Source organism: Salvia splendens, chromosome 4 (assembly GCF_004379255.2).
Source record: "Salvia splendens isolate huo1 chromosome 4, SspV2, whole genome shotgun sequence".
NCBI classification, from domain to species: Eukaryota; Viridiplantae; Streptophyta; class Magnoliopsida; order Lamiales; family Lamiaceae; genus Salvia; species Salvia splendens.
The window spans coordinates 17,010,529-17,037,602 of record NC_056035.1 but is presented as its reverse complement, the minus strand read 5'-3'; the positions used below and the strand labels follow the sequence as shown (position 1 = coordinate 17,037,602).

General features: G+C 35.5%; 2 protein-coding genes across 3 annotated transcripts; one reads left to right on the top strand and one right to left on the bottom strand.

Annotated features, from left to right (window-relative positions):
• The first annotated feature begins 9,328 nt into the window (after positions 1-9,328).
• LOC121798908 (aminopeptidase P2-like) lies at positions 9,329-17,210 on the top strand. The gene is made up of 13 exons (XM_042198167.1): positions 9,329-9,795; positions 10,226-10,351; positions 10,454-10,573; positions 11,506-11,781; positions 12,759-12,931; positions 13,466-13,720; positions 13,959-14,110; positions 14,740-14,930; positions 16,018-16,126; positions 16,235-16,389; positions 16,504-16,596; positions 16,785-16,865; positions 16,954-17,210. Exons 1-13 carry the CDS (start codon positions 9,469-9,471, stop codon positions 17,023-17,025), a joined length of 2,130 nt encoding a protein of 709 aa, XP_042054101.1. The 5' UTR covers positions 9,329-9,468; the 3' UTR covers positions 17,026-17,210.
• A 176-nt stretch (positions 17,211-17,386) lies between these two features.
• LOC121798909 (long chain acyl-CoA synthetase 6, peroxisomal-like) lies at positions 17,387-26,608 on the bottom strand. Of its 2 annotated transcripts, none has more exons than XM_042198168.1 (23): positions 26,335-26,608; positions 25,197-25,257; positions 24,805-24,882; positions 24,561-24,632; positions 24,386-24,467; positions 23,956-24,061; positions 23,792-23,868; positions 23,407-23,451; positions 23,217-23,303; positions 22,182-22,271; positions 21,996-22,075; positions 21,826-21,919; positions 21,179-21,267; positions 20,986-21,074; positions 20,634-20,763; positions 20,423-20,541; positions 20,086-20,209; positions 19,919-20,005; positions 19,708-19,811; positions 19,550-19,635; positions 18,242-18,328; positions 18,045-18,131; positions 17,387-17,741 (listed from the first exon to the last, which is right to left on the bottom strand). In XM_042198168.1, the coding sequence occupies exons 1-23, from the start codon at positions 26,450-26,452 to the stop codon at positions 17,637-17,639; spliced, it is 2,097 nt and encodes a 698-aa protein (XP_042054102.1). In that variant the 5' UTR covers positions 26,453-26,608; the 3' UTR covers positions 17,387-17,636. The 2 variants fall into 2 exon arrangements, with proteins under 2 accessions (XP_042054102.1, XP_042054103.1); XM_042198169.1 differs by lacking the exon at positions 26,335-26,608 and adding an exon at positions 25,423-25,806.
• Positions 26,609-27,074: the final 466 nt, after the last annotated feature.

Below are 27,074 nucleotides of genomic sequence, written 5' to 3'. Positions count from 1 at the left end.
CCGTTGGTTAAAATGTAACCTTTAATTTTCGTTGCTTAGTTTTAAACCTTTAATTGCATTGCTTAGTACTACACGCGTCCCTTAAAAATAAACCACATTTGTTATTTTTGAATGTCCCTTAAAAATAGACCAATTATATTTAAGTAAATTTTTTCTCTCTAATGAGGTTAGTCTCATTCTCCACTAACAATACTCAATCACTCTTTCTTTTTATCTCCCTCTTACTTTATCAATTGTGCATTAAAACCCGTGTCGTTTAAAAATGTTTTCTATTTTTTAGGGACATAGGAAGTTGTCATGACCACATTTTCTAAGGATAGAAAATTTGGTTGAACCGTGACTAGTGGGGGATTAAAGAAGCGGGGAAGAAATGGGGGAAACAATCAACGACTTGAAATCATGAATCAACCTTGGAATTTCAACCATTTAAACCAGAGTACCAAGTCATAAAAGTTCAACTATAGAAAGGAAACAATATTCAATGATATCGAAATATAAATGAACAACTTTCAGCGGAAACATTCGAGAGTAGAATAATGTCATGTCTAAGACACAACATATTCCGAACATTTGATAGACATATTCTTTACTTTTATGCTCAACATCCACCGCGCTCGTCATAGCTCAACCTGCACATAGGGAAAATATATATAGGACTGAGTACTTGATGCACTCACTGAACTCATGCCAAAAACATTTTCATCATTAAAGTTATGTCAAACCATCGTTGAGTGAATCTCAGGTTTTACTTTAAAAAGGCTGAGAACACTAAAAGTCATTTCCATCGTAAAAATATGACTGCGCAGCCTATCATCATCATCACCATCATCAATCATATACCATATCTGAACCATCATGTGAAACAAGAATGTGGCCACAAACTCAAGCACTTGACCGACTGACCCAAAAGACGGCTCACGATCCCCATCAGTGCACTAGCCTAAGTAGGGGCTCAAACCCTAGTTAGACCCGAATTCATTAACCATCAAAGTCTAGTAAGATGTTATCCTAGTAGACAATTAGATAGAAAATTCAAAACATAAAATACAGCATGATGTAACATTTAAACCACCCTTATAACCATATTCATATCCTTGAAAATAATAGAGTTTAAGTGATAGAGCTCATCTCAATAACTTAGTATTTTCCTTAATCAACGGCTCGGTCCGATCTTAACTTGCATGCAAATAACCTTTTCGAAAAAAACAATTAAAACACACGTCACACTCGAGAAGATAAATATTTAGAACGCATGAATCCTACGAGATGTTCAATCTTACCCATCATCTTTCTTAATAAATTTTCATTTTCTGAGATTTTTCCCATGACATTAGAAAGCCGTCTTCATCTCCCTTTCGATTTTCGTGGCCGCCCAAGGCGTCGCGGGTGACGCTGGCCGGCCACTCGAGTTCCCAAAATCCTACTCCTTCGGCCTTATTTTCATTCTTGAATTTGTTTCCAGTGCAAACAATTAAACTGGCAGCCCAACTAATTAAATTCTAGCTCTAAGAATTTAAAATACTCCTTAGCCCACTTATCTTGGTCAGCTGGCCCAACTCTAAATAAATTCACTAGGCCCAAAATAACGAACCCATAATGTTTTGATACTTATCCACACCAATTCAAGGGAGTGGATCCCCTGTTGTGGTGAAAACACAGCAGGGGCTGCTGTGGTGCAAAAACGGCAGCGTTTCATATAATTGCTTCATTCCCTTTCTTTGCATCTAAACTTTTATTTCTACTATCCATAAGTTCGTTGAACAATAATTTTGGTTAACACTTATTTATTGCACCACTCGTGTCTACATACTCCACAAAGATGAAATCCGAATAATTTATCACTTTGTTGAATTGTAAACTTAGTTATAGTATAATATAATAATGTTTGTTGAATGTTAATTTCAGTAATAAAATTTATCATTTTAACTTATTTTAACTAATGGTTATTATTATAAATAATGAATATCTTGTTATTTTAAATTTATAGTTACAGCTCGTATGATGAATGTTGTTATAAATTAATGTTATATTTCAATTCTAATTTATTTGACTAAACATTTACTCTCCCTCAGTCCGCAAATAAAAGTTTCATTTCTTTCTGTCAAAGGTTTTAAAAAATACTGTATTAAGAAAAGTGAGTGAAAGAAAGTTAGTGGAATATAAGTCATACTTGTATATATTAGTTTTAAATGATATGTGAGTGAAATAAGTTGATAGAATGTGGGGTCTTTTACCATTTATAGAAATAATGAACTGAAACTCCTATTCGGGGGCGGACCAAAATGGCAAAACGGGACTCCTATTCGCGGACGGAGGGAGTATCAAATTTGAAAACACTTTTTTCGTAAGTAACTATATAAATAGTTTGACTTGACATGATAAATCAAAAACAACCGGAACATGATATTACACGATTACACAGTTATAACATGATTAAAACCGATTTAAATCTAAATAATAGTAATTAAGTATAATATTTTAAATTTAATAGTTATAATTATAGAATAACCCAAACCCAATATATATTCACCGGGTTTTTCTGCGTCGCCCCGATATGAACTCCAAATCCATTAAAGCTTGAGCCAGATTCATTACATTCATACGAATTTGTGTAGAATTATTGTGTCATATTAATAATTATCAGTCCTAATATTAGTAGTTAAATATGTAAACTTTAAATGAGCATGCAAGTGAATATAAAATTATGAAATGTTAATAAGTAAAATAATAATAATGATAGTTCAATGGTAATGAATCGATATTTAATAAAATCATGGTTGAACGTGAATTGCTTAAAATATTGATTACCAATTTACTATGGATTAGTTGGATTAGTTAAGGCAACTTGTATTAAAGCAATTTAAAAAGAATGAGGTTTGAAGAAAATGTTGAGACAAAAAGCCGCCGTTTTCTTTGTAGAATAGTAACCAAAATCAGTATTTAAATAGGGGATAGAAGCAATTATATGAAACGCGGCCGTTTTTGCACCACAGCAGCCCCTGCTGTGTTTTCACCACAGCAGGGGATCACTCCCCCAATTCAACGCCCCCAAACTGACATGCCTCTCAAAAAATTGGGAGAGGATCCCCTGCTGTGGAGGAATCACAGCAGGCCCTGCTGCCCCTCACATTCAAATTTTTTATTAATTTTTTTTCTTTTTTTTAATATTATTTGTTATTATTAAAAAATTGGAATGTAAGGGGCAGCAGGGCCTGCTGTGATTCCTCCACAGCAGGGGATCCTCTCCCCAAAAAATTTCCGCCTGCTTCATCACCTACCTTTCGCATTCCTTCTGCGCACACTGACGACCCAGCGCCGATGACCCACAGGCGATTTATTCTCTCTCATTCACCGCACATACATCCAAATTTCAGTGAGCTTCGAATTCTCTCTTTCGATTTCAACCGCAGCCCTCGTCCAGCCATTGTTGACTATCTTCTCTCCCTCTCGGCGGCGTCATAAACCGCGTGATGTAGAGTTGGGAGTATAGATGGGTATTTGATCAGAAGTATGGTGTAAAAAGGGATTAATTTCTTGATTAATAATGTGACCTTTGATATGCTATTTGAGACGAAAAGTCACGCTACTGGAGAAGAAAAGGTGTCGATCATCGTGGAGGAGGAATACTTGGGGGCTCAACTGAAGAAGAACTTCGTGATTTGGGCTTTCTCTTGTTTTAAATCTTTATGATTGATAGGCCACAGAATAAATAATGAAGTATTCATTTGATTGGTAAAATGTAGGTCCAAGATTTGTATCTTGATTCTTATTGATCGACCATGAACTCCCATGAAACTTATCTCGTTCTACGCTTCCATTCTTATCCTCCACGATTGTCGTGTAGTCGAGTACTTACGAAAAAGAAGTTGGTCTCTTGATAAAAAAATCTTCAATAATTCATGAAAAGGCTTTTGACCTCAACCAAAAGGTAGCAAAAAGTCGGGACCTTACAAGAGTATGTAATTTTCAATTTGTGTAATAAGCCTTTCAATCAAAGCATTAGTAGATAAAATGTGTTCACAACTGGTGGTGGAATCAAATAACGTCCAATATATCCCATGTGATCACGAAATCAAAGAATGCATAGATGGCAAGTCATTCTTTATCACAAGTGGTGGTAGAATCCAATGACATCCCATGTGATCATGAAAATCAAAGAATAACTAGATGACAAGTCATTCTTTATCACAAGTGGTGGTGGAATCCAATGACATCATATGTGATCACAAAAATCAAAGTATGACTAGATGACAAACCATTACTTATCACAAGTGGTGGTAGAATCCAATGACATCCCATGTGATCACGAAAACCAACGAATGACTAGATGAAAAGTCATTTTTTTATCATAATTGGTGGTGGAATCCTATGTTATTCACAAGTGGTGGTGGAATAACTAGATGACAAGTCATTCTTTATCACAAGTGGTGGTGGAATCCAATGACATCATATGTGATCACAAAAATCAAAGTATGACTAGATGACAAACCATTACTTATCACAAGTGGTGGTGAAATCCAATGACATCTCATATGATCATGAAAATCAAAGTATGACTAGATGTCAAATCATTATTTATCACAAGTGGTGGTAGAATCCAATGACATTATAGTTAGTTCAAATAGCTGTGATTTCATGGAATAATACTCCCATGTGATCACGAAAACCAAAGAATGACTAGATGAAAAGTCATTTTTTATCATAATTGGTGGTGGAATCCTATGTTATTCACAAGTGGTGGTGGAATAACTAGATGACAAGTCATTCTTTATCACAAGTGGTGGTGGAATCCAATGACATCATATGTGATCACAAAAATCAAAGTATGACTAGATGACAAACCATTACTTATCACAAGTGGTGGTGAAATCCAATGACATCTCATATGATCACGAAAATCAAAGTATGACTAGATGCCAAATCATTATTTATCACAAGTGGTGGTAGAATCCAATGACATCCCATGTGATCACGAAAACCAAAGAATGACTAGATGAAAAGTCATTTTTTATCATAATTGGTGGTGGAATCCTATGTTATTCCATGTGCTCACAATGATAGTGGTGGAATCCTATGCTCAACAAATAACTTCTATATATATACCTATATGCTTGACGAAAAGTACATATAAATCTTTCACAATTATTGAACCAACTCTCTCTAAAAATGTCATCAAGTTATAAGTTTGATGCTTCCAATCTTCTTGAAGACAATGAATGAGAAGAAAAAATTGTTGAACAAAATCAGCAACTCGATCAACTGATTGTGGTTGTAGCTAAAGCTCAAAGAAAAGACAAAGAAGTTGCAATACCATCATATACAATTCCTAAAGATTTCAATGCAGCACTACGTGAAATGATGGTCAGACGTGAAAGGGAATGTGATGTTCAGGAACGTAAGATCAAGATCAAGGCAGCTATCCTTACTCTGTTGATGGCCAGGAAGGACTTATCTCCTGAAGAAGAAGCTCTGAAATGCGATCTAATGACAGATTTGTTTGGGAAGTGATCGTAGTGTATCTGTTTTCAATGTATGTTTCTTAGTACCTAACTTTCAACTTATGTTAATTAGTATGCAATCTTCCATTTTTGTTGCTTAGTACGTAACCTTTAAATTTATTTATTTTAAATTGGAGAAAGATGCGCAATATAAATTGATAAGGAATCAGTGGATTAATATTCCTGAAAGAATTGGACAATCCTGAGTTAATGATTCAGGCATATAGATATCTGTTTGTAAAACAGAGAGTTGAGCATGCCACTAATATACATGGTCCAAATGATAAAATTATGATTGACACTTGTTGTATTATTATTATTCTCCTCTTTGCCAACCACGTCCTCATTGGAGAAAGAAAACTACTCTCCAAGTCCAACCACTGCAAGTCTGCTAATAAATAAATAAACAAAACACTGCAAGTCTGCACTGCACTCCTTTAAAATGACTATTTTTTTTTTCTCTTTTAAAACTGAATACTTACATAGTAACAATGGATTTAATTTACCGTTAAATCTTATATCTATTGTATTAAAATATCGTTAGCAATTTACTCTTGTCCACAAAAATAGTCATATTTTATCGCCAACAAAAAAGTGTTCCATTTCTAAAAATAGAAAATTTCTCAATCATACTCTATTCATCTTTTCTCCTCTTTTCCATACTCTATCTATTTTTTTCTCCATATTTCTCTTACTTTATGTATTTTTTTCTCATTTCTTTTACTTTATCAATTTCTCATTAAAACACGTGCCGTCCACGAATGAGATTTTTTTTTGGGGGGGGAAGAGTATACACAAGGGTCCGTGACTTGCCTCTAGTTATTTTTCTTTGGTGATGCAAATCATATGAGTGCCATAATTCAGTATTCATACTTTTATTCTTTCCATTATCCCCCTCAAAATATAGACGTTCGCTAATGATAAAAGAAATCATAATTATTGAGATCATTTGCAATCGTAACCAACGCACTATCCCATACAATAACTACTCATATCAACCCTTATATGATTGTTGGTTATGTAATTTTTTCAAAGTGTTGTTCCCAAACTATGGATGAATTGGCAGGAAATCCATATCGAGACAGTATCTATGATATTATCTGTATTTAGAACATTAAATATGTGATTAATCATTAAATATAGTATTAATATGTATTATTATATGTGCCACTCACAGAATACCGTTCTTTGGAAAATTAACAATGTCAGTATAATTTTTGTGTTACTGATTTTAATTATAAGTACTATATTTTTATACTAACATGTAAGGCCAACATTTTCATTACATACGATGAATTTTAGAGGCCCATATCAACAATGGCCGGTATCTAAAGACTAAGCCCAATAACCATTGTCCACGTATGGAAAAAAAAAACAAAAAAAAAAAACAGTGACCCATATGGTACCATGTAACTCCCTTTACCCTGTCGTCAACCGACAGAATAGAAGGCGTCACAATTCCGACGTTAGAAAATAGGGCGAATTAAAAATTATTTTCATGAACCAACTGAAATTAATAATTACTACTCTATCCATTCCATAAAAATATAGTCATACGATATGACATAAAAATTAAAACAAAATTGATAAAGTCAGAAAGATGAGGAGAAAGATAGTTAAATTGGGTTAGTGGACAATGTGATCCTCATTATTATTAGTATTTTAATGGTGGTATAAGTTGTAATTAATTTAATATATATGTAGTAAATTGGGATAACTTTCGGATAAATGAAAATGCCTATATTTTTATGGGACGGAGGGAGTACGTAATTTATACTCTCCATGTCCTATAAAATGTATGTGTATTTTTCATTTTCGTATGTTCTATAAAATATGAGCATTTCCATTTATTGAAAGTTGTCACCAACTCATACCCATACATATCAATTTATTTACAACCTATACTACTACAGCCCACCGTTACAACTTATTAACTCTAACAATAATGTGGATATCACTATCCACTAACACTACTTTAGCTAATCTTCTCATTGTCTCTTTTATTTTATCAATTATGCATTAATTCTCATATCATTTCAAATGCATATATATTTTTAAGAAGGATGGAGTAAAACATTTTTATCCGCTTCGCATGTTAACAAAAAAACATAGTCAGTAAAATGTTTACAACACAACAAAATCCGAAATATAAAATTAGTCTTAGACATGCCATAGTCTATCAAAACGAGATACACAAAATCATGCGGATTGAGTAGTTATCGGGTCAACCTGATAACGATCCAACCCAATAAGACCTAATTCGAACCTGGCATATTAAAGAAACTGTCAATCCGAACACGAACCCGACTTGCTACCTTCAACTCGAAACATTACCTGAACCCGTCAAAAGCACGATATAATATGGTTTGACACTACACGATAACAACCCGAACCCGATATTATATTATTAAAACCTGATATTACACGATTAAACATAATATGACAAAACTAAATCTAATTTTTAAACTTGATTTATAAGATAAAAATCTATTTTACACAATTTAAACCCGATTTATACGAAATTAAATAACTAAAGTAAGCATAACTTTTTCAAAGATAATAATAAAGATGATGAAAATAATAATATTATTCTTAATGGATTATCTATATCTAACCTGAACCCAACAAAATTATCAAATTCTTAACGAGTCAATCCAATAAAGACACGAACCTAATAAACAACTTAATCCAAACTCATTATTTTCGTACATATTCGTATTTGATTATCTTGTCATTTCAATAATTGACTGCCCTAGAATATATAACCAAAATGAGACCTGATGAGTAAACTAGTAAGGACGCAATGCTAACATAGAGGCAGTGATAGCAACAAGTCACCAAATATGACGACGTGTAACTCATTCCCATCTTATCAAAATACTCCACAAGACAATCAAAGATTAGAGCATTTATTTTATTCATGTCCAAAACATCCTTATTACTACTTCCTATTTGTCGATGGATAATTTCAAATAAGTCTATTTGACTCTCATTAGATTGACAATTATCTTAAATTGATAATTAATAACTATGTCAACAACCTATGTTACAGATGTCAACACGAATACATACGTATGTCAACTACATTTGATTGACATATAAATGTATTCACGTTGACATCTGCAACGTAGGTTGTTGACATAATTGTTACTGGTTAGTTTTCAATTTAAGATAGTTATCAACTAATCATATACATATCTCTATAATTAGTATCAATAGCTCCAATAACAATAATACAAAGGTAGTAGTTAGATACTCACCCCGTCCATCATATGTTCATATTTACCATTTCAGTCTGTCCACAAAATATTATCCACTTAGCTTTTTAAATTCTACTTTTAGTAAGGGTTCCCACTTTCCACTCATTATACTCATACTCTATTAACTAAAACTCCCTCCATCCCATGATAGTTGAGTCGTATTCTTTTTTAAATTGTCTGAAGGTAGTTGAGTGATGTTATTTTTTGGTAAAAATTTTATCTATCTCTCATACTTTACTCTATCTTCCCTCTCTTATTTTTATTCTCTAATTTAATCTTTTAAAACATCAATTTTTTAAATTTTTACATCCAAAGAAATGACTGAACTATCTTAAAAAGAAGAGAGTATATAAAGGCGAGGTCCTTATTTCACTAACTTTTTAATTATATTTTATTTTTCATATTTTTAAAACTGCGCTAAATCAAATTGCACCAAATTAAACGTTATATATTTAGTTTTTCATATTTTTAAAACTGCGCTAACATTTGATGGATGGAGGGAGTAATTTGTAAGACTAATCATCCAAATCAATTAGTAGTAGCATTTCTTTCAAAGATGCATATAATTGGATCAAATAATTAGGCACATTTCCTCTCAAAGCAATAGCACAGTTGCGTCTCCCTCTTCTCTTGCGTGTCACCAGCATACAGCAACAAAGCAGCACTTCACTACCTTATCCTCTCTCTCCCAGCTCGAAATTCCAAGTTTCATGGAGTCTGCCCTATCTCTCTCCACCTCTAGAATGCTTGCTCGCTCCCCCTTTCAGCTTCACGGCCGGAGCCGCTTCGGCCTCCTCAACATCTACCCCCAATTTCGCCGCAATATCAACTATTACCTCCCCAGATTCCCCTTCAAATCACACGCTCCTCATAACCTCCAAGTTTCCGCCTCCATATCTGCCAGGCCCTCCTCGGAGTTGCGGAAGAAGCCTAACAACTCTGAACCCGACGACAAGCTCACCGCGATACGCGAGCTCTTTGTCAGGCCCGATATCAACATTGATGCCTATATCATTCCATCTCAGGATGCTCATCAGGTCTGTCGCAATTTTCTATTATTTTTTTTATAATTTAATTAGGAATGGAAATCAGAGTTCCTATCTATTAGGCAACACTGATGCTCATCAGGTTTGCCGCAATTTTCTAGGAGTATTATTTTTTTATAATTTAATTAGGAATGCAAATAAGAGTTCCTATCTCGCAATTTTCTGTTTTTTAAAAAAAATTTAACTAGGAATGGAAATCAGAGTTCCTATCTATTAAGCAACACTGTTCGGTTACAAGATGTTCAAAGTAGGCAAAACTTGCAGATATAGTAAGTAGAGCTTGGCACGATCCGGAATGTGCCTAGCTCCCTAAGCACTGTTCCCCACAATTTACTAGCGTCTTGTCCAATTTCAGAGTGAATTTTCATTAAACATTGTGGTTGAAGTTTCAACATCTTACTAGCGTCGTGTCCAATTTCAGAGTGAATTTATTGCTGAGTGTTATACAAGGAGAGCATACATATCAGGTTTTACTGGTAGTGCAGGCACTGCTGTTGTCACAAAAGATAAAGCAGCTCTTTGGACAGATGGTCGCTACTTCCTCCAGGTCTGGCAAGCAGATGACAAATTATCTCTATCGTTCACTTTGAACAACTGTTGCTAGGGTTTGTTTATGCACCTAAGTATTTCCTCTTCTTGTCATTATTAGGCTGAGCAACAGTTACACTCTGGCTGGATTCTCATGAGGGCTGGTAATTTAGGAGTACCTACAACAAGTGAGTGGCTCAATGGAATCCTGGCTCCTGGCAGCAGAGTTGGGATAGACCCTGTGAGTAAAATCGTAATTCACATATGGTGTTCTGTCATGTGATTAGTTCAACCAATTGAATATTTGTAACTGTCTATGAAACTCACTATCATGATAAGAATATCATTTTAGCCCACTATTACATCAATTTATCACCATTAAGCCCTCTCGTATTTGGGGTTGGTGGCCCTGTCAAGTGTTCCAGTTTTATGGTTATTTTACATAGCCTTAAGATGTCCATTGCCTTGCCGTGATCATTCTGGTAAAATGAGCCTACCTGCCTGATATGCTTTGGTGCTGAGAGGCTATATTCAGAAATTGATTTGATTTACTTAGGGTCCTCCTCTAGCGGTTGCTTAAGCGTAATTTGCATAATTGAGAAATATGTTGATGTACATCCAAAAAATTTCTGACAAATATATTTAGGCCCTATAACATCTTTTGAAAGCCTGCATGGTTTGTTTGGCTCACAATGCATAGATCAGAAAGTTCCAGTGGATTTTTGGCATAACTTATTTGAGATTAAGAGATTCTGAGTTTTCCAAATGATCAGATCCAAAGTTCTTCTGTACCTTGTCCATGCTTACTGTTTCCTTCCAAACTCTAGCATCAAATGCTTCTGCAGTTGAATAATGATCTGTTACACACATGGAGAGTATTTTCCTGTAGGATTATGATAAACAATCATCAAATAGCTATTATTAAATCGTCTTTTGTTATTCAATCAAGGTTTTGAAGTCGGATTCTTAGCTAAGAAGTTTTCTCAAATAATTATAAGAATTTCTCTTGCTAGCAATTGTTTTTTAAATTTCCTTGTATATGTTGTTCGGTTTTTGGCTATCCACATAGTTAATTTTTCTTCATTTTGGCGTTTATAGATTTCAGATTTTCTTCATTTGCATCCATCTGATCCCAGTTTTCCATCTTTCCTTGGTTTTTGGTGAAGGGTTCAGTTCCTGTTTTCTTCCGATTCTGCAGATGAATTGAAAGAGGCCATATCTCAGAAGAATCACGAGTTGGTGTGTGTGTATGATGTTAATCTTGTGGATGAGATATGGAAAGAATCCAGGCCAAAGCCTCCAAATAGACTTGTCAGAGTTCATGACCTGAAATATGCTGGTGTAGATGTGTCATCCAAGCTCTCTTCATTGAGATCTGAACTAAGTAATGCTGATTCATCTGCAATTGTTATCTCAATGCTGGATGAGATTGCATGGCTGCTGAACTTGGTAACTTTTCGAGCTATGTCATTTTCTGTCCTTTAGTAAATCAAATGGTCCTTCCTGGCAGGTGGACATCTTTAAACTAAAAAAGCACCTAAAAAGGAGGATTTTGTGCTGTTAAAAAAGGTGCTTTGATTTAACAATATCAGAAGATTTGGTTTGCCTAGAGATTATTGTGGCATCAATACTAGTAAATCCAGATATTTGTCAGCAATAAGTAAGCCAATTTTTGTACTCCCTCCATCCGACAATATGATACCTGTTTTCTCGGTCTGTCTGCCAATAGGAGTCCCATTTTACTTTTATATAAATGGTAAGTAGATCCCACATTCCACTAATTCATTCCACTCAGATTTCATTATTAAACACATTCCACTATCTTTTTCAACCCACGTTTCCTTACATATCTTAAAACCCGTACCGGAAAGAAATGAGACACTTAATTGTGGACGAATGGAGACTTCATCTAATATTTTTCTTTAGCAAATAGACTATAAACCATATTAGTTCCATTTGTTTTTTTTTTTGCTAGATCAATAGAAAGGTTTTGGAATTGTTAGATCCCATCTCTCGCTCCTCTAGTGTGTAATATCAAATATCGGATCTGTTTCAGTTGAGGAAATTATTGAATGGCAGCAAACATCATCTAATTTGCTATGTCTGCTTCTGAATCTTATGTTTTGTACTTCAGCTGCATTCTTAGAGCCCTAGGTATTCTTTTTGCTTAGCTGCAGGGACCCATGACCTTGAAGGAATATGTTTTCATTTGAACTTTTTATGTTTGTTTGGCAATCTGATCTTGTATACTTTAATAGACACGATGTAAAAAGGTTCGTTTTGGATCTTGTTCTTCATTCACTGCATGATGTGCTATGGACTTGCATTGTGGTTTGGGCATGAAGAAACCACAAATAAGTTTGAAACTTTATCTGATTCTCGTTATTGTCTCCTATTAACTATTAACATGTGAATTCTTTTGACAGAGAGGTAGTGATATACCACATTCACCAGTCATGTATGCCTACATAATTGTTGAGATTGATGGAGCAAAATTGTTTATAAATGATGCCAAAATCAACCCTGACGTAATGGATTATTTGAAGAATGCTGGGATTGAGGTGAGACCATACGAGTCCATCCTTTCTGAAGTTGAAAGGTGTAGCCCCTTTGCCACTAGTTTGTTTGAGTTCCATTTCCACTTCCATATGGTTTACTGGATCAGAAACTTAACAAAAGAATATGTTCACCACTAAAATGAATGTTATCAAAGCAGAGAAGCATTGGATTGAAGATATTCCACAAAAGATGTTAATAATTAGTACATAGCTACTACCATTATTGTTTTCTGGCTTCTAGACAAACTGGAACTTTATAATGGTATCCCCAGGGCTTTATACCTATTTGGCCACTTCACATGGTACATGGATATTCTCATTTGTGTTTCTACTCCAGATGTACTGCTACTTAATTAGCCAGCATACTGACCTTAACCTATCCGACATTGCATGTGTTTTAGCAGAAGTTCGTATTTTTTATTTATTTGTTCAGATTTTGCTGTTTGAAATTAAACTGGAAGCACCTTTTGCACAGAGATTCCAGATCCATTTTGTCTCTTATAGTGCAAATATGCAAAACCTTTCAGTCTCTTGTAGTAAAGATGTTTTTGATTGACCATAATTTCTTATTGCAGTTTGGCTGCAAAAGGGGCACGCCTTTGGTTGGACACATCATCTGTTAGCGTTGCAATTGTGAATGCTTTCAAATCTGCCTGTGATAAGTACTCTAGTACTTCCGGAAATGCCAATAAAAACACAAGGGCTGTGGCAAATGGCCCAGTCACCAAGTCACGTGGACCTGCTGCAGTGTATAAGAGCTCACCTATTTCTTTTGCTAAAGCCATAAAAAATGAAGCTGAATTAGAAGGAATGCGTAACTCTCATCTCAGGTAACTGCATATGTGAATTTTCTCTTTTTGATTACTATTGCACTCCACCGTCGAGGTAACAGAAAAACCAGGAAAGTAGCACTATTGAAAATGCTTCTTCTGTAGTTTTTTTTTCCCTTCCCTCTGTACAAATACTTTTCAACTCACTTTTATTTACAAGCATTAGGTGGCATTTTTTCATATCAATGTTAAGAATATGGCAATTCAGGTCCAGTTAAAAGTGAGGGACCTTTTGCAGGGATGCAGCAGCTATGGCCCAGTTTTGGGCATGGCTAGAGGAGGAAATTGGTAGTGGTGCCATTTTGACAGAAGTAGATGTTGCTGATAAGCTTCTTGAATTCCGATCTAGGCAAGATGGTTTTCTGGATACAAGTTTTGATACTATAAGTGGTACATAATTGCACTCCTTTACCTGTCTTTCTATTTTGGGCACTGTGGGATGGTAATAGATACTTTCCTCATCAATTCTTTGAGTATCCCAATAAGCACGAAGATAATAGTCAAATCTATCTTCATCCAACTCTGAAATCTTAATTAGTGATAGTTCACTAAATAAGAATCTGACAGTTACTCTAATTGGTCTAGTGTGTGACTTATCAGTTATCACAATGGGCTAGTGATATGCTGGCACTATCGAGTCTCTTGTAAACTAACTGTTAAAAGTAGTTGGAATATATAATGGTTGCATTCAGGAATTGTGAATTTCTTGATCTCTGGTGGAAAATATTGTTTATTGGCCTTGGCCTGACCTGTCTGCATAATTATTTCATGATTTTAGGCTTTAATCAATCCATTGGAAAATACTAACCCATATTCCGAAGTTTGAATTGGAGATACTTGATTTCTTGAAGTATGGCCACTAAGGGGTGAATCATTTAGGTCTTTCTACTGTAGAGAGATTGGTCGTGGCGTATGAGGTCTCACCTATGTTTGACTCATATGTGTTGACTATTTTACCAACTGATTTGTTTTCCTAAATGAGATGATGGGACTGACTAAGCCAACGTGACTGTTTATAGGTTCCGGTGCAAATGGTGCAATCATTCATTACAAACCAGAACCTAACAAATGTAGCATAATAGATCCCGAGAAACTCTTCCTACTGGACAGTGGAGCTCAATATATTGATGGAACAACTGACATTACTAGGACTGTACATTTCGGCCAACCTTCTTCATGGGAAAAAGAATGTTTCACCAGAGTCCTTCAGGTAATGTTCTTTCATCAGTTTTTTGTTCACTTGATTACCTTTACAATTCTCTGGAAGAAGAATTTACGCATTGATGCAAAGATCACATGCTATGGTTCTCTTCGACAATGGGAGGTTGGCAAACATGTATAAACCTGTTTTATACAAATATTTTGACCATTTAAAGGACATTGACTTCTGTCCTACTCATACTAAGAATGTAAGAGTGTGAAGTCCAGAAAAGAGAAGGTAAAGCACTGCTGCTTTATATGCTATACACTTGTCACTGAAAGTTATGGCACAAAAAGAATCTTTGTTGATTATACTCAATTGTGGTTCTACACATTCTGAGAAGAAATATCGAAAGGACCGATACTTTAATCATAGAAAATGAATCCGAGTCTGCTCAGTTTTTACAACAAATTTCATAAATGGGAAACCCAAATGATAGCAACCGGGGAGAAAGTAGGACAACGTGCTTCTCAAATAACTGGGCTAAGTTGCTATTACTTGGGAGTTCTGTCAATGAAATATATATACTACCTCCATCCACAAAAAATAAACTATTTTTACCATTTTGGGGTTCCCACCAAAATTAGACCAATTCTAAATATGGAAAGTTTTAAACAAATACTAACCCTACACATCATTCTAAATATGGACCCCACGATCCACTAACACTACTTTCACCACGTTTTCCCTCCCTCTCTCTTACTTTACCAATTGCGCATTAAAACCTGCGTCATTTATAACTTTATCTATTTTTTGTGGATGGAGGCAGTATATAACTTGATCTTAATCCATTGAGCATGAAACAGTTAGAAAAGTTGGATTGAATAATTGAACAGCTTCTCACAATATTATAATTTGTTCAATCAATAAAGTTCAATCAATAAAATAGACGAGGAGCACACTTAGTTGCCCATGCACCTAAGACACTTAGATAATCAAGTACCAGTTTGCAGTTTCTGTTCATGCTAGCTAGAGGTTGTGTGGTCTTTTATAGTTTGCTTTCACTCTGTTCTGTCATCTGTGTTACTTCATTTTATCTCTATGTAGAGCCGAGGTTGTGAAGAAACACACTAACAACGCCCCGTGATTTTTCCAGGGTCATATTGCTCTTGATCAGGCTATTTTTCCTGATAATTACCCTGGTTTTGTGTTGGATTCCTTTGCAAGATCATCATTGTGGAAGATTGGTCTTGATTACCGTCATGGTATTTTCTCACTCCATTTTGTATGCTTGTCGTATTGTATTTGAGCATTTTAATTTAATTGAGATGATCTACTAATTTATTAACGGTAATGTTCCGTGCAAACATTAGGTACTGGTCACGGTGTAGGAGCTGCACTGAATGTTCATGAAGGCCCTCAAAGTATCAGCTTTCGCTTTGGAAATATGACCCCATTGCTGAGAGGCATGGTTGTCAGCAACGAACCTGGTTACTATGAAGACCATGCATTTGGCATCAGGATTGAAGTAAGTTCATAGCGTCAGGATTGAAGTAACTTGCTATAGATTTCTCATTAGTTAAAACTGCACATTTCCTTTCCTAAGATGCTCGTGTAAATTATTATCCCCATCCTCCTTCAGAATCTTCTTTGTGTGAAAGAGGCGCACACACCAAATTGCTTTGGAGGAGTGGATTATTTGGGTTTCGAAAAACTCACATTTGTTCCTATTCAGGTATTTTGACTTGCTAATAGCACGAATTCATATCCTTGCATCCCTATTCCCTGTTTTTGGCCATTGCTAATTAGAGCTTTATATTGCCTTACATGCTCTACTAATGTTTTTTTATCAATGTAACATGATGTTCAACCAATGCCATCACTAATAAACTGTAATATCTCGATTTGCTACACATGATGCAGACCAAATTGTGTGACTTATCGCTACTCTCTACCACTGAGATAGATTGGCTCAACGATTACCACAAGCAAGTTTGGGAGAAGGTAAGTATAAATTTGATTCACTTGTCTTATTAGCACGCAGGTGTGTTTTGTAGCTCAAGCCATCAATTCGTACATGTTTCATATGCAGGTATCTCCCTTGGTGGAAGGTTCCGCATATCAGTGGCTCAAGGATAACACGAGACCAGTTGTCAAGCCTTGATACACTTCCTGTCAAAGCGTGTGCATATATGTAAACATATGTTTGATTTCATATAAAACTAAGATGTGGTTGTTTGCTGATTGCCAGATGATTTCTTTTGTACAATTATTTGTAAAATTGTTACTAACGCTGCTATTACTTTGATCATGAAAATAGTCAATCAAATTATGCATCTTCTACTATAATTACATAGTTTCGATAGATGGTAGAGTTTCCCATTCTGGCTCCGGTTCAACAATCGTATAAACGCTAGACTTGCTAAGAGTAAAGAGGAATGCGATTATGAAAACTCATACCATAACGAAGAGGTTAAAATAGCCTTCGGATTGTTCTGTGACTCTAAGACTATATGCCCTACTTCTAATAATCAGTAAATTCTTCCATTCGTGTCTTAATTAGATATGAATTTGGAGTCCAATAATACATTCACAAATGAAGAGCAATACCGACAGACCAAAACCAACTTATTATATAGATGAAAGCCCTCCACAAAGCATAATGGATATTTTAGAGACTGAGAGATTGGATGATGGAGTTCCGAATTATTGGATATTAGTATAGTTTGGCATTAAGATGTATTGTAACCCAAGGGTTGTGTGAAACTGAGACTATCAGAACATTTTTTGTGGAGCACCGGTTGGATCAGATGTCGAAAGCTCCGTGTACATGCGAGCTATTGCTTGCGCGAAATACTCTTTTGCTTGAGGGCGTTTTACCTGACATTCCATAATAACAAATAAATGGATAAAATGCAAACAAAATTGCAGGGTTCAGGACATGAATTCGTACTGTTAACAAGTCAAAATATAGAAATTTTCTAAACAATACGATTTCACAATTTGAACATAAATGTGTTGTGTGTGAGAATTTCGTATATTAACATGCAAGAAGATTTTGATGACAAACTCGTCATGAGTCATGATAATATATTTGATTGTTTTTTTGTTAATACATATTTTAAACGTCATAAAATTACTACCACACTTGTTATTATGCATATAACTGGAGAGCATATTTACCTTAAATGTTGGAGTCAACAAGCCATTCTCCAAAGTGAACGGTTCGGGCACTAAGGTTATGGCTTTCACAAATTCAAAACCCCTCAGCTGCGTCCAACAAGAGCATCAATTAATAAACAAAAAGTGAAGTCTAAAAATTTATAGAAACGTTGATCCTTGACGGAATATCACTTATAGCTCTGTAAGGATGATGTTACCTGAGCTTCTCTTCCGACAGCATCCATGTCATCAAGTACAGCAGCCTTTGCTCTTGGATCAGCACAAAGTTGTCCTAGATCTTCATACTACACAGAAACAGCAAACTGATTGACACAAAGTTCCCAAGGGAGAATGGCAACACTACATACTAAAGTACTTCCAAATACAGATAATTCTCAATTTTTTTAGTTATTACTTGTTCTCTTATGAAAGGGCAAGTTTTTTGCAATAAAGGATTTATGGATGAAAAACAAGAGAGAAGCAATAATTCCAAAAGGCCATCTTGCTCCGGGACATGCGAGTCAGCAAGTTCCTCATTATTGTAATTCCGAAGCTACTTCCTTACATGTTACTAGTTTAGCTCCCGTGAAGCTCATGGCAACGAAGTTAGTAAACAATATTTAAGTAATTTATATTTTCTGAAAGCGAATTTTATGGTATAAAATTGACAACAAATAGTACTTCTACTCTATTTGTCCGATTTCAATAGGTTATCTTGTCTTATTTGGATGACTCGATTCAGTAGACCACTATCTAAAATGGCCCCACTTTTTTTCTTTCTCCCCTACTTTATTAATTCTCTCTCCTATTATTTGGACAAATACACCCTCAACAGAAGCACAACTACAAAATACCAACAATGATTTATTAGAGGACTGCAAAATTTGTAGTTTTAGTATTTTGGTAGGAAGAGAGCTCAGAAAGAGAGTATGCAGACAGCACCACATATTTATATTGTGGGTTGGGTCGATGAAATTTTGAATTCAGAAGTGGAAAAGACATAATGAAATGCACACTAAATAAGCAACCTTGAAATAGCCAATTTTAAAACTGAAGGTCAGTAAAAGCTTTCTGGAATTTTGAGGAAGTCTGAATAAAAGTATTACGGAGTAATTTTCACACAGAATCATGAGTGATGAGTTTTTTGGCAGAATATATGTAAGAGATTCTTCTACGACCAATTGACGTATTTTTCAGCTCGGCCCCCAAAAAACCAAAGAAATCGAGAATGAATATAGAATCCCCATAATAACGACGACAAGAAATTTTGGATTCTTATTCCGGCATAATAACTACTGGATGTAGGTTCCAACAGCAAAACAAGAAAGTGCAGTAAATTCATAACTCCAAGAGCTGATGTAAATATCATGTAATCTTCAGCAGATTGATTAAGAAACAGTAAATAACAGAGGAAAGTAAAAGAATTTGTTGCCTGACATTTAGCAGAACACAGAAGAAAGTTGATCAAATATAAGCTTTTACTTTCAGAATAATAAAGTTTTACTGATAATTACAAGTGGAATTACCTTGATATTTTCTGATGCCGCCCACTCCTTTAACACATCAGGATCCACACAGATCACAGCAACTAAATAGGAGTTCAAGCTATCACCTAGAAATATGAAGGTCCTCAGATGAAAGAATTAAGTAAGAGCTTGAGTTAATATAAAAATATTATTCTTACCGTACACAAAGCATTGTGCAACAAATTTACATTTTGCATACACATTCTCAATTTTCTCAGGTGCTATGTATTCGCCCTGCGCCAGCTTGAAAATATTCTTTTTTCTGTCAACAGTGAACAAGAACTATTTGACCCCAAGAGGTATTGAACAAGATCTCGAGAACGTATCCATTCCCCTTTCTTTTTGGAGGGGTTACAGATGATAACTTACCTATCAATAATCTTGAGACGCCCACCTGGTAGCCATAGTCCAATATCTCCTGTATGCAGCCAACCTTCATCATCAACCACTTCTCTCCTGTATGTTTAATCAAGATTAACATTTATAACATCTAAACATGATCCAGAAAATTCAAATTCCAAGTGTTAGATAAATACGTCTGAACTTCATCTTTATAGTAGCCTTGGAAAATGATATGTCCTCTGACACAGATCTCCCCACGAGGATGAGGTTGATCCTCCGAGGTATAACTCATTTCGGGAACATCAACTAGCTTTATTTCTGGAGGAATGGAAAACCAGTTAAATGTACAAGTGTCGATTCTAGAACAAGCTCAAAATCATAACACAAAAGTAAGTGCTAGCATACTCTTTCTTAATCTCCTTTCCTGGAAATAATACCAAGGATGAACAAAATCCTTGGTATTATATTTGAGATTTATATGCATTATAATGCGATATATCATATACATGAAAATCTCTTTTAATGACTTACCACATGCAGGGTTGGGAGACCCAACATGACCAGTTAGGTTGTCATCCTCATCCATAGTGCTGATGACACATGAAGTTTCTGTCATGCCATATCCTTCAATCACTGGGCAGCCAAAGCACCTATATATATGTGCCATGTTTTCACAAGTGTGAATACTGAAAGTTATCTTGAGCCATACCGACTACAGGAATATCTAAAAAATAAAACTTACACCCTCAAGAACTCCATCACATCAGGAGACAGCGGGGAAGCACCTGAAGTCAAGTAACGAACGCGGCCACCAAGTTTATCCTTTATCTTATTGAACACCAGACTATCCCACATAGGTGATGGCTTTCGACCTCACAAATGGAAAAATGACAACCAAGTATCAATAAATAATCATTTAAAACACAGACCATAAACAAGAAAGAAGGAATCAAATGTTATACTCTGCACAATAGAAAGTAATTAAGAAACTTGAGAAGCAAGATATAGATTGCAAAGTAACATGAGAATAAAAGGAGAAAGGAAAAAGAAGAAGAAAACAATGGCACCCAGCTTCAGTCTCAGGTATAGCATACCATTCATTACAGCCTGTCTCTTGGAATTGTAGGCTGCATTAAATAACCTCTCTTTCAGCACACCAGAAGACTTAACAGCATTAGTTATTCTGTAAGGAACCAAAAACAAGAAAATAAAATAGAAAACCAGAACACCTTGACACTTGACCAGAAGAGTTCAAAACAATCATTTCTTAATACTGTAGAGATGTACCCAGCATATATTCTGTTGTATAGACGAGGAACACTGGAAAATATAGTGGGCCTTAGAGCAGCTAAGTCATCCATCAATTTCAAGTTATCCTGTAAATTAGGAAACACATAAAGCTCCTGAATGATAAAAGCAACTATACCAGTACAACAAGCTCATTTCACCATACAAAAGATTCCTTAAGTAGAGGAACAATTTTTAGATATCATATCCTGGTCCTGTTTTTAGATCCCTGCTTTACTCGTGCATAGTAAGAAGCATTGCAAATTAGTGCATCATGATCCACTAATTGGAAAATTGCAAAAATAATAACATATAAATTGTTTTTAACCAGTTCACTCAACAGAAGGTCCAGAGGTTGCATTGCAAATAGAAGTAGAATAATACTTTGCCTTCAGAAACAGCCAAAATGCAGACAAACTTTTATAGTTTCATGTCAGATAGACAGCAATGCAAGAACATCCCTTTCAGATAAATCAAACCCCTTCAGATGTACCAGGAATATCCAACTTTGCAGTTGGAATGGAATAGAGTTTCTTGGAGTTCAAGTGAGGAGTTTTATCTTTCTAATACGATTCTTTTAGTCTTTAGTTCATTGGATTTTATAAGAACAGGAGTGAAACAATTTACTACAGCTAGGAAATACATACCCCCTGATAGAAGCCAACGGCAACTCCATAATATGCTGACATGATTTGATTAGCTCGTTCATAGATGTGTGCCAAGGGAAGATAAGATATGTAACTGATTAAAATGTAATGTCAGACATAACATGGGATGCGAGTGAAAATAACTCTTCATATTCCAAGAGAGAACTCACATATCCGAGGAATAAAATTTGATTGAAAGGGTCATGCCAGCAGCACTTGATATCAAGTTTCCATGCGATAGAACAACTCCCTATTGTAAGAAAAGAAGTAAAAAGAAGAGCTATATTATTTTAATCAAATGTTTAAGTGTCTCTCAAACTATAATACTATACGAAGAAGAAAAGTGAGAGAGCTACCTTTGGTGTCCCAGTGGTACCACTCGTATAGCATATAGTGGCTACATCTTCAGATCTGGGAGGGCAAAATGGACGCATGTTACTGCTACCCTAAATTCAACAGTTTTAGCTTTCAATAATAGACCTTTTACCCACTGACTTTGTCAGCAAATAGAAAAATTCATCAGGTAAAAAATGCAATGATGGTGGGCAAGTCTGTATTAGCACCACTAAGGTGGAGGTAAAGAAGCCATTCGCAAGATAGTAGAGACTAAGATTAAAAGTAATTCCTATTCATGGATTAAAATAATGTGTGATAGCTACCAGGTCAATAACAGATTTTGTCATTCAAAAAATGAAGTGACCATAAAGAAGTAGCTACCCAATGATAAATCTTTCGCAATCCTATGCATTTCAAGCAATTATAACTGTTTCATTTAAAATGGTACTCTTCTTTCATGATCATTTTCATTCAACATGCTATACAAGCCTAGATAAATAAGACATCATGTTTGAATCTCACCTCTACCTATATATAAATAATTTCCATCACAACACTTCCAGCACCGTCATTCTAGACGTAGACTGAACCACCACCATCTGGACTCCCAACCCCCTTGATTCCAGCTCCCTGAGGACCCCAAGAACCAACTCACAACCAACTCACAGGCCCACCTAGCATTAAAGCAATTCATCTACCCACATTTTCTGTAGAATAATTTATTATACCCATCTCTATACATGTGATTGTTGTGGTTCTTCTCAGAATACTGTGAACTGAAGCACTGCACTGCAAGTGGTATATAGGAATTTCAAAAGACAAGGAAACAATTGTCTGGGGATGCTTTTGTAATCGAAGACAGCTTTTACTCAATAAATAGAAAATCTGATTGTTTATCCAACCAAAAATGTGAAACAAGCACACATACAATATGTTAGAAACTTAATACATTAAAAATGAGGATACTAGGGAGTGAATGCTCCAAAATTTTGCATCATTTTACAATATAAATGGTAACACATAGCATCAGAAAAAAGAAAATCGTAAGGCAATACCTGACTAAGTAGCATTGTGTATGAAACAAGCTTGACTCCTGTAGCAGAGGGTAGAGATGGTAGATGTTCATCTACCCCTCCAACTACCTATACCATTCACAAATCAATTACTGGAAGTTAAAACAACATGAAAAAGAGGAATAATGTAGTACAAGAATATAAGTAATTAAATGTATGTATATGGGCATACCACTATTACACGTACAGAAGGAATCTCGGACAGGAAGCTTAGTAGCTGCAATTTTTACACACACACACACTTAAATGAGGAGACTCATATAAATAACTACATCAAGATTACACATTGCATACTATTTGTTCTCATTCAGCAGAATAAAAAAATGTAAACTTACATGCTACATAAGATGATATGGATGATTTAATATGTAACATGCTTTGGTAGATCTAGATTCTAGATTAGAAATGGGGGCCTTCTTGACATATTATTTCATTCACAAAAGCCGAGCAGAAGAAAAAACTGGAAACAAGTGTTCAGTTTATAGTAGTTTGTCGTAGAACTCATGTAGCCAATTAACCCAAAAGTTCTAGAACTGAGGAGCTGTTAAAAGACTCACAGTGTTTAAGGTACTTGGCACACAGAAAATGGCCTGTATCTCAGCATGATTCACAATATACTTAACAGCATCAGGACCTGCAGATGCATCGAAAGACTACAAAATCAATGGACTTGACTATACTAGAGAAAACTCAACTGATTTGCACCTACACGGCTACACACCAAGGGTGTCATATAAAGGAACTGATATGTACGAAAATGCTGAGCAGGCGTGATCCACAATCATCCATTCTGGCCTATTGATAAAATAAAGTCCAACACAGGCTCCCTGCTCCGGAAAAAAATGTCAGTGTCTTAAAGTGAGCAATATTCAGGTTTAAAAGAATTACTTATTATATTCGGGTTAACTTTTTCACAAAAGAAAAAGGTAGGTGGATGTTACAAAATTTAAACACATAAAAAGAAGGGTCCTTAGGATTTTGTTGTTACTGCTCGAAAACTAAGTCTAATCACTAAAAAATCTCCGTTTCACTTACTTTGAAGTATTTTGATATTCAGATTGCCCGAGCGGATAAATAATGAATACAGATTCAAAAAGTACCTTGCAAGAGAATTGATGGAACGGGAAATGGAAGTGACAAAGTTTGCTTACTGGTTGTAATCTATGATGCCAAAGTCCTGAACCTATTGCTGATCGAGCAGTACCTGCCTCTCCATATGTCATCCACTTGTAACTGCATAACAAAAAAGGATATGCACATAAAATAAAGTCAATAGCCTTTTATTTCCTTATGACCTGAGAAAGCAAAGCTTTCCAATAAACTTACTCTCCAACAGTCCCATCTATCCGTATGCGTGTACCCAAATATTTGTAGTCTTGGAAACTTTCAACAGAGTGTCTGAAGTTACCAACAAATTAAATGAAAAAGCAAGAGGATGAGTATCAGCAATGGGATAAGCTGGAGACATGAAACTGAGCACATGTGTATTATTCATCAAAAACGAAAAAGGAATATATAGGAGTAGACATCTTAGCAATGTAGTGAAGGGGAGAAGGGCAAACATTCTCACACAAAAATATCATGCAACGAGCCAATCTCTGGATGATCAGGGAATCTATCAACACGCTTCAATGGAGAACGGGCGGATCTATATGAAGGAAACAATGCATGATTTGTCAGGTACGAGTAGCCAGGAGAGGAACAAATAAGTCTACCGAAAAATAACATATACTCCCTCCATCCGACTACAAGTGATTGATTTCCCTTTTTTTAATTGTCCCCTACAATGTTTGATTTCCATTTTTAGCATAAAACAACACATTTACTCTCTCTTACTTTATTCTCACTCCACTTAACTCAATAAATATATTGTCTTAAATCTTGAGCCCAAAAGAAAGCAATCACTTGTAGCGGGACAGAGGGAGTATGAAATAGGCAACAAGGAAAGAGTAAACCTTCCACCTGTACACATTCCATTTACCCGTTTGCAATCTCTCTGGAAGAACTACACTGTACTTCTGGTCTGTATAACATTAAAATCTGTCAGTCTTGAACTAAACGGACACTAGAAGAGTAAACTCCTTAGATTGTAAAAGGTAGCTAGTAATAGAATATATGAACTTTCAAGCAAAGACCCCATAATTTTCAAACTCCAAGAGGAAGCTCTATCATCAGGTAAACGGTAAACCTATTTTACTCATGACAGAAAAAGCATGATGGAAGGCTGCCTTTGCAGCTGAGGCATTCTGATTCAGGATTTCATAACCAATGTGCAGATGAACGTATATAAAAAATCCTCGAAGAAGAGAAGCTTAGCATGAAGAATCCAATAATGTAGCAAATCTAGAAACGTCATTTGTTCTCAATTAATCTCTTTTATCCTTCTCCAACATCCAAATAAAAGTTACTTTAGCACATCCGCTTATTTTTGTAGAAAGGGATTAGAGGGCATAAGCCCACGCGCATTTAATTTTTTGGCAAAACCAACACTTTAGTCTCTCTACTTTTTTCTTTCTTCTATTTTATTCTATCTTTATTTCACCACATAACACTTTCTAAAATCCCGTGCCGAAAAGGAGTGTCTCACTTGAGGCGGGACGAAGGGGGTACTAGAGTACTAGGATATTTCAATTTTCAAACTTTGGCAATCAACCATGCAAAGCCCACATCATGAACCGAATCGCTTGTAAACAATATTCTGGGAGGAGAACTTTCTGTGTCCGTCCCAACTACAACCACCAATCTGATCTTTCCTCCCCCGGCACGCACACACACACACACGAAAGGGATATTAGTAACAAAGATGAGGTATTTCAAGTGAGTCGTCTTCAACAAAGTAGAGGAACCCATAGAGATGCTGAAATCATAAGTATATAGATCAAAAATAAAAATAAATTGATTCCGAATTGTGAAGTGCAAAAAGCTAAATCCCAGAATCCGACCAATAACTTTCCATAAAAAGGAAACTTTTGCTACAGGAAAAAGGAGAGCAAGAAAGGGAAAAGCACTACTCAAAAGAAAAGCCTAAAATATTACTCTATTGAATTCCAACGATACGCAGAAATCAACATTTAAAAAAAAAAGAGGAAAAAAATAGTACCGATAAAGAATTCACCGGCGGAGGGATTGGCAGAAATCGGAAACGAAGATTGATCGAGGTCGGGAATGAGATGGGTCTGAATCAATCTCAGGCGGCGTTCAGCGGCCGACTCCATCATCAGATGATTCAGTAATCCAAATTATACAGTAATAGTTTAATTATTTGATATACTTAGTAGCACGTATTGAGGAGTGAGAATGTGAAAGTTGTGCAATAATGCAAAAGGTCGGCGGTAGAGCTGATGTAGTAGCATACGGAGAGAATAAAATATTAACGTGATGTGGGCACGCTATTCAAAGTAGGTGAAGATAAAATATTCGACTTTACTTCCATAGTTACAGATCTGTTGCGCCTTTCGTAAAATTCCGTTTACAGTTTTACCTACTGCTTTATCCCATAAGTTTTGTTTAGTCGCTTCGCTTTTTGGCTTTTCGCTTCTCTCTAATATTTTATCAGCTATGTAGTCTTTTTAACCTGTGCTACACAAATAATATACTACTAATCTCAGTCTATACAAACTCTAAATATTGTACAAATTCTATATTATGATTTGAATCATTAAAAAATGTCAACTGATGATAAAATAATAGTAATAAAAAATGTCTAATACAACATCAACCGTTTATATTGTGTTGACATTTTTTATTGTTGGTATTTTATCATCTGTTTAACGATTCAGATCATAGTTTGGAGTTGTAAAATATTTAAAGTGTGTATTTGACCACATCCCAACGTCCGCA

Bases quoted from the DNA above. Each gene is read 5' to 3' on its own strand.
- LOC121798908 (XM_042198167.1), top strand. From the start codon at position 9,469: ATGGAGTCTGCCCTATCTCTCTCCACCTCTAGAATGCTTGCTCGCTCC. The intron at 14,111-14,739 runs GTACATAATTGC...GACTGTTTATAG, and splicing joins AAGTTTTGATACTATAAGTG to GTTCCGGTGCAAATGGTGCA. The intron at 14,931-16,017 runs GTAATGTTCTTT...TGATTTTTCCAG, and splicing joins GTTTCACCAGAGTCCTTCAG to GGTCATATTGCTCTTGATCA.
- LOC121798909 (XM_042198168.1), bottom strand. From the start codon at position 26,452: ATGATGGAGTCGGCCGCTGAACGCCGCCTGAGATTGATTCAGACCCAT. The intron at 24,062-24,385 runs GTAAGCAAACTT...TTTCCGGAGCAG, and splicing joins GGCATCATAGATTACAACCA to GGAGCCTGTGTTGGACTTTA. The intron at 18,329-19,549 runs GTAATTCCACTT...GTTTCTGTGTAG, and splicing joins CGGCATCAGAAAATATCAAG to TATGAAGATCTAGGACAACT.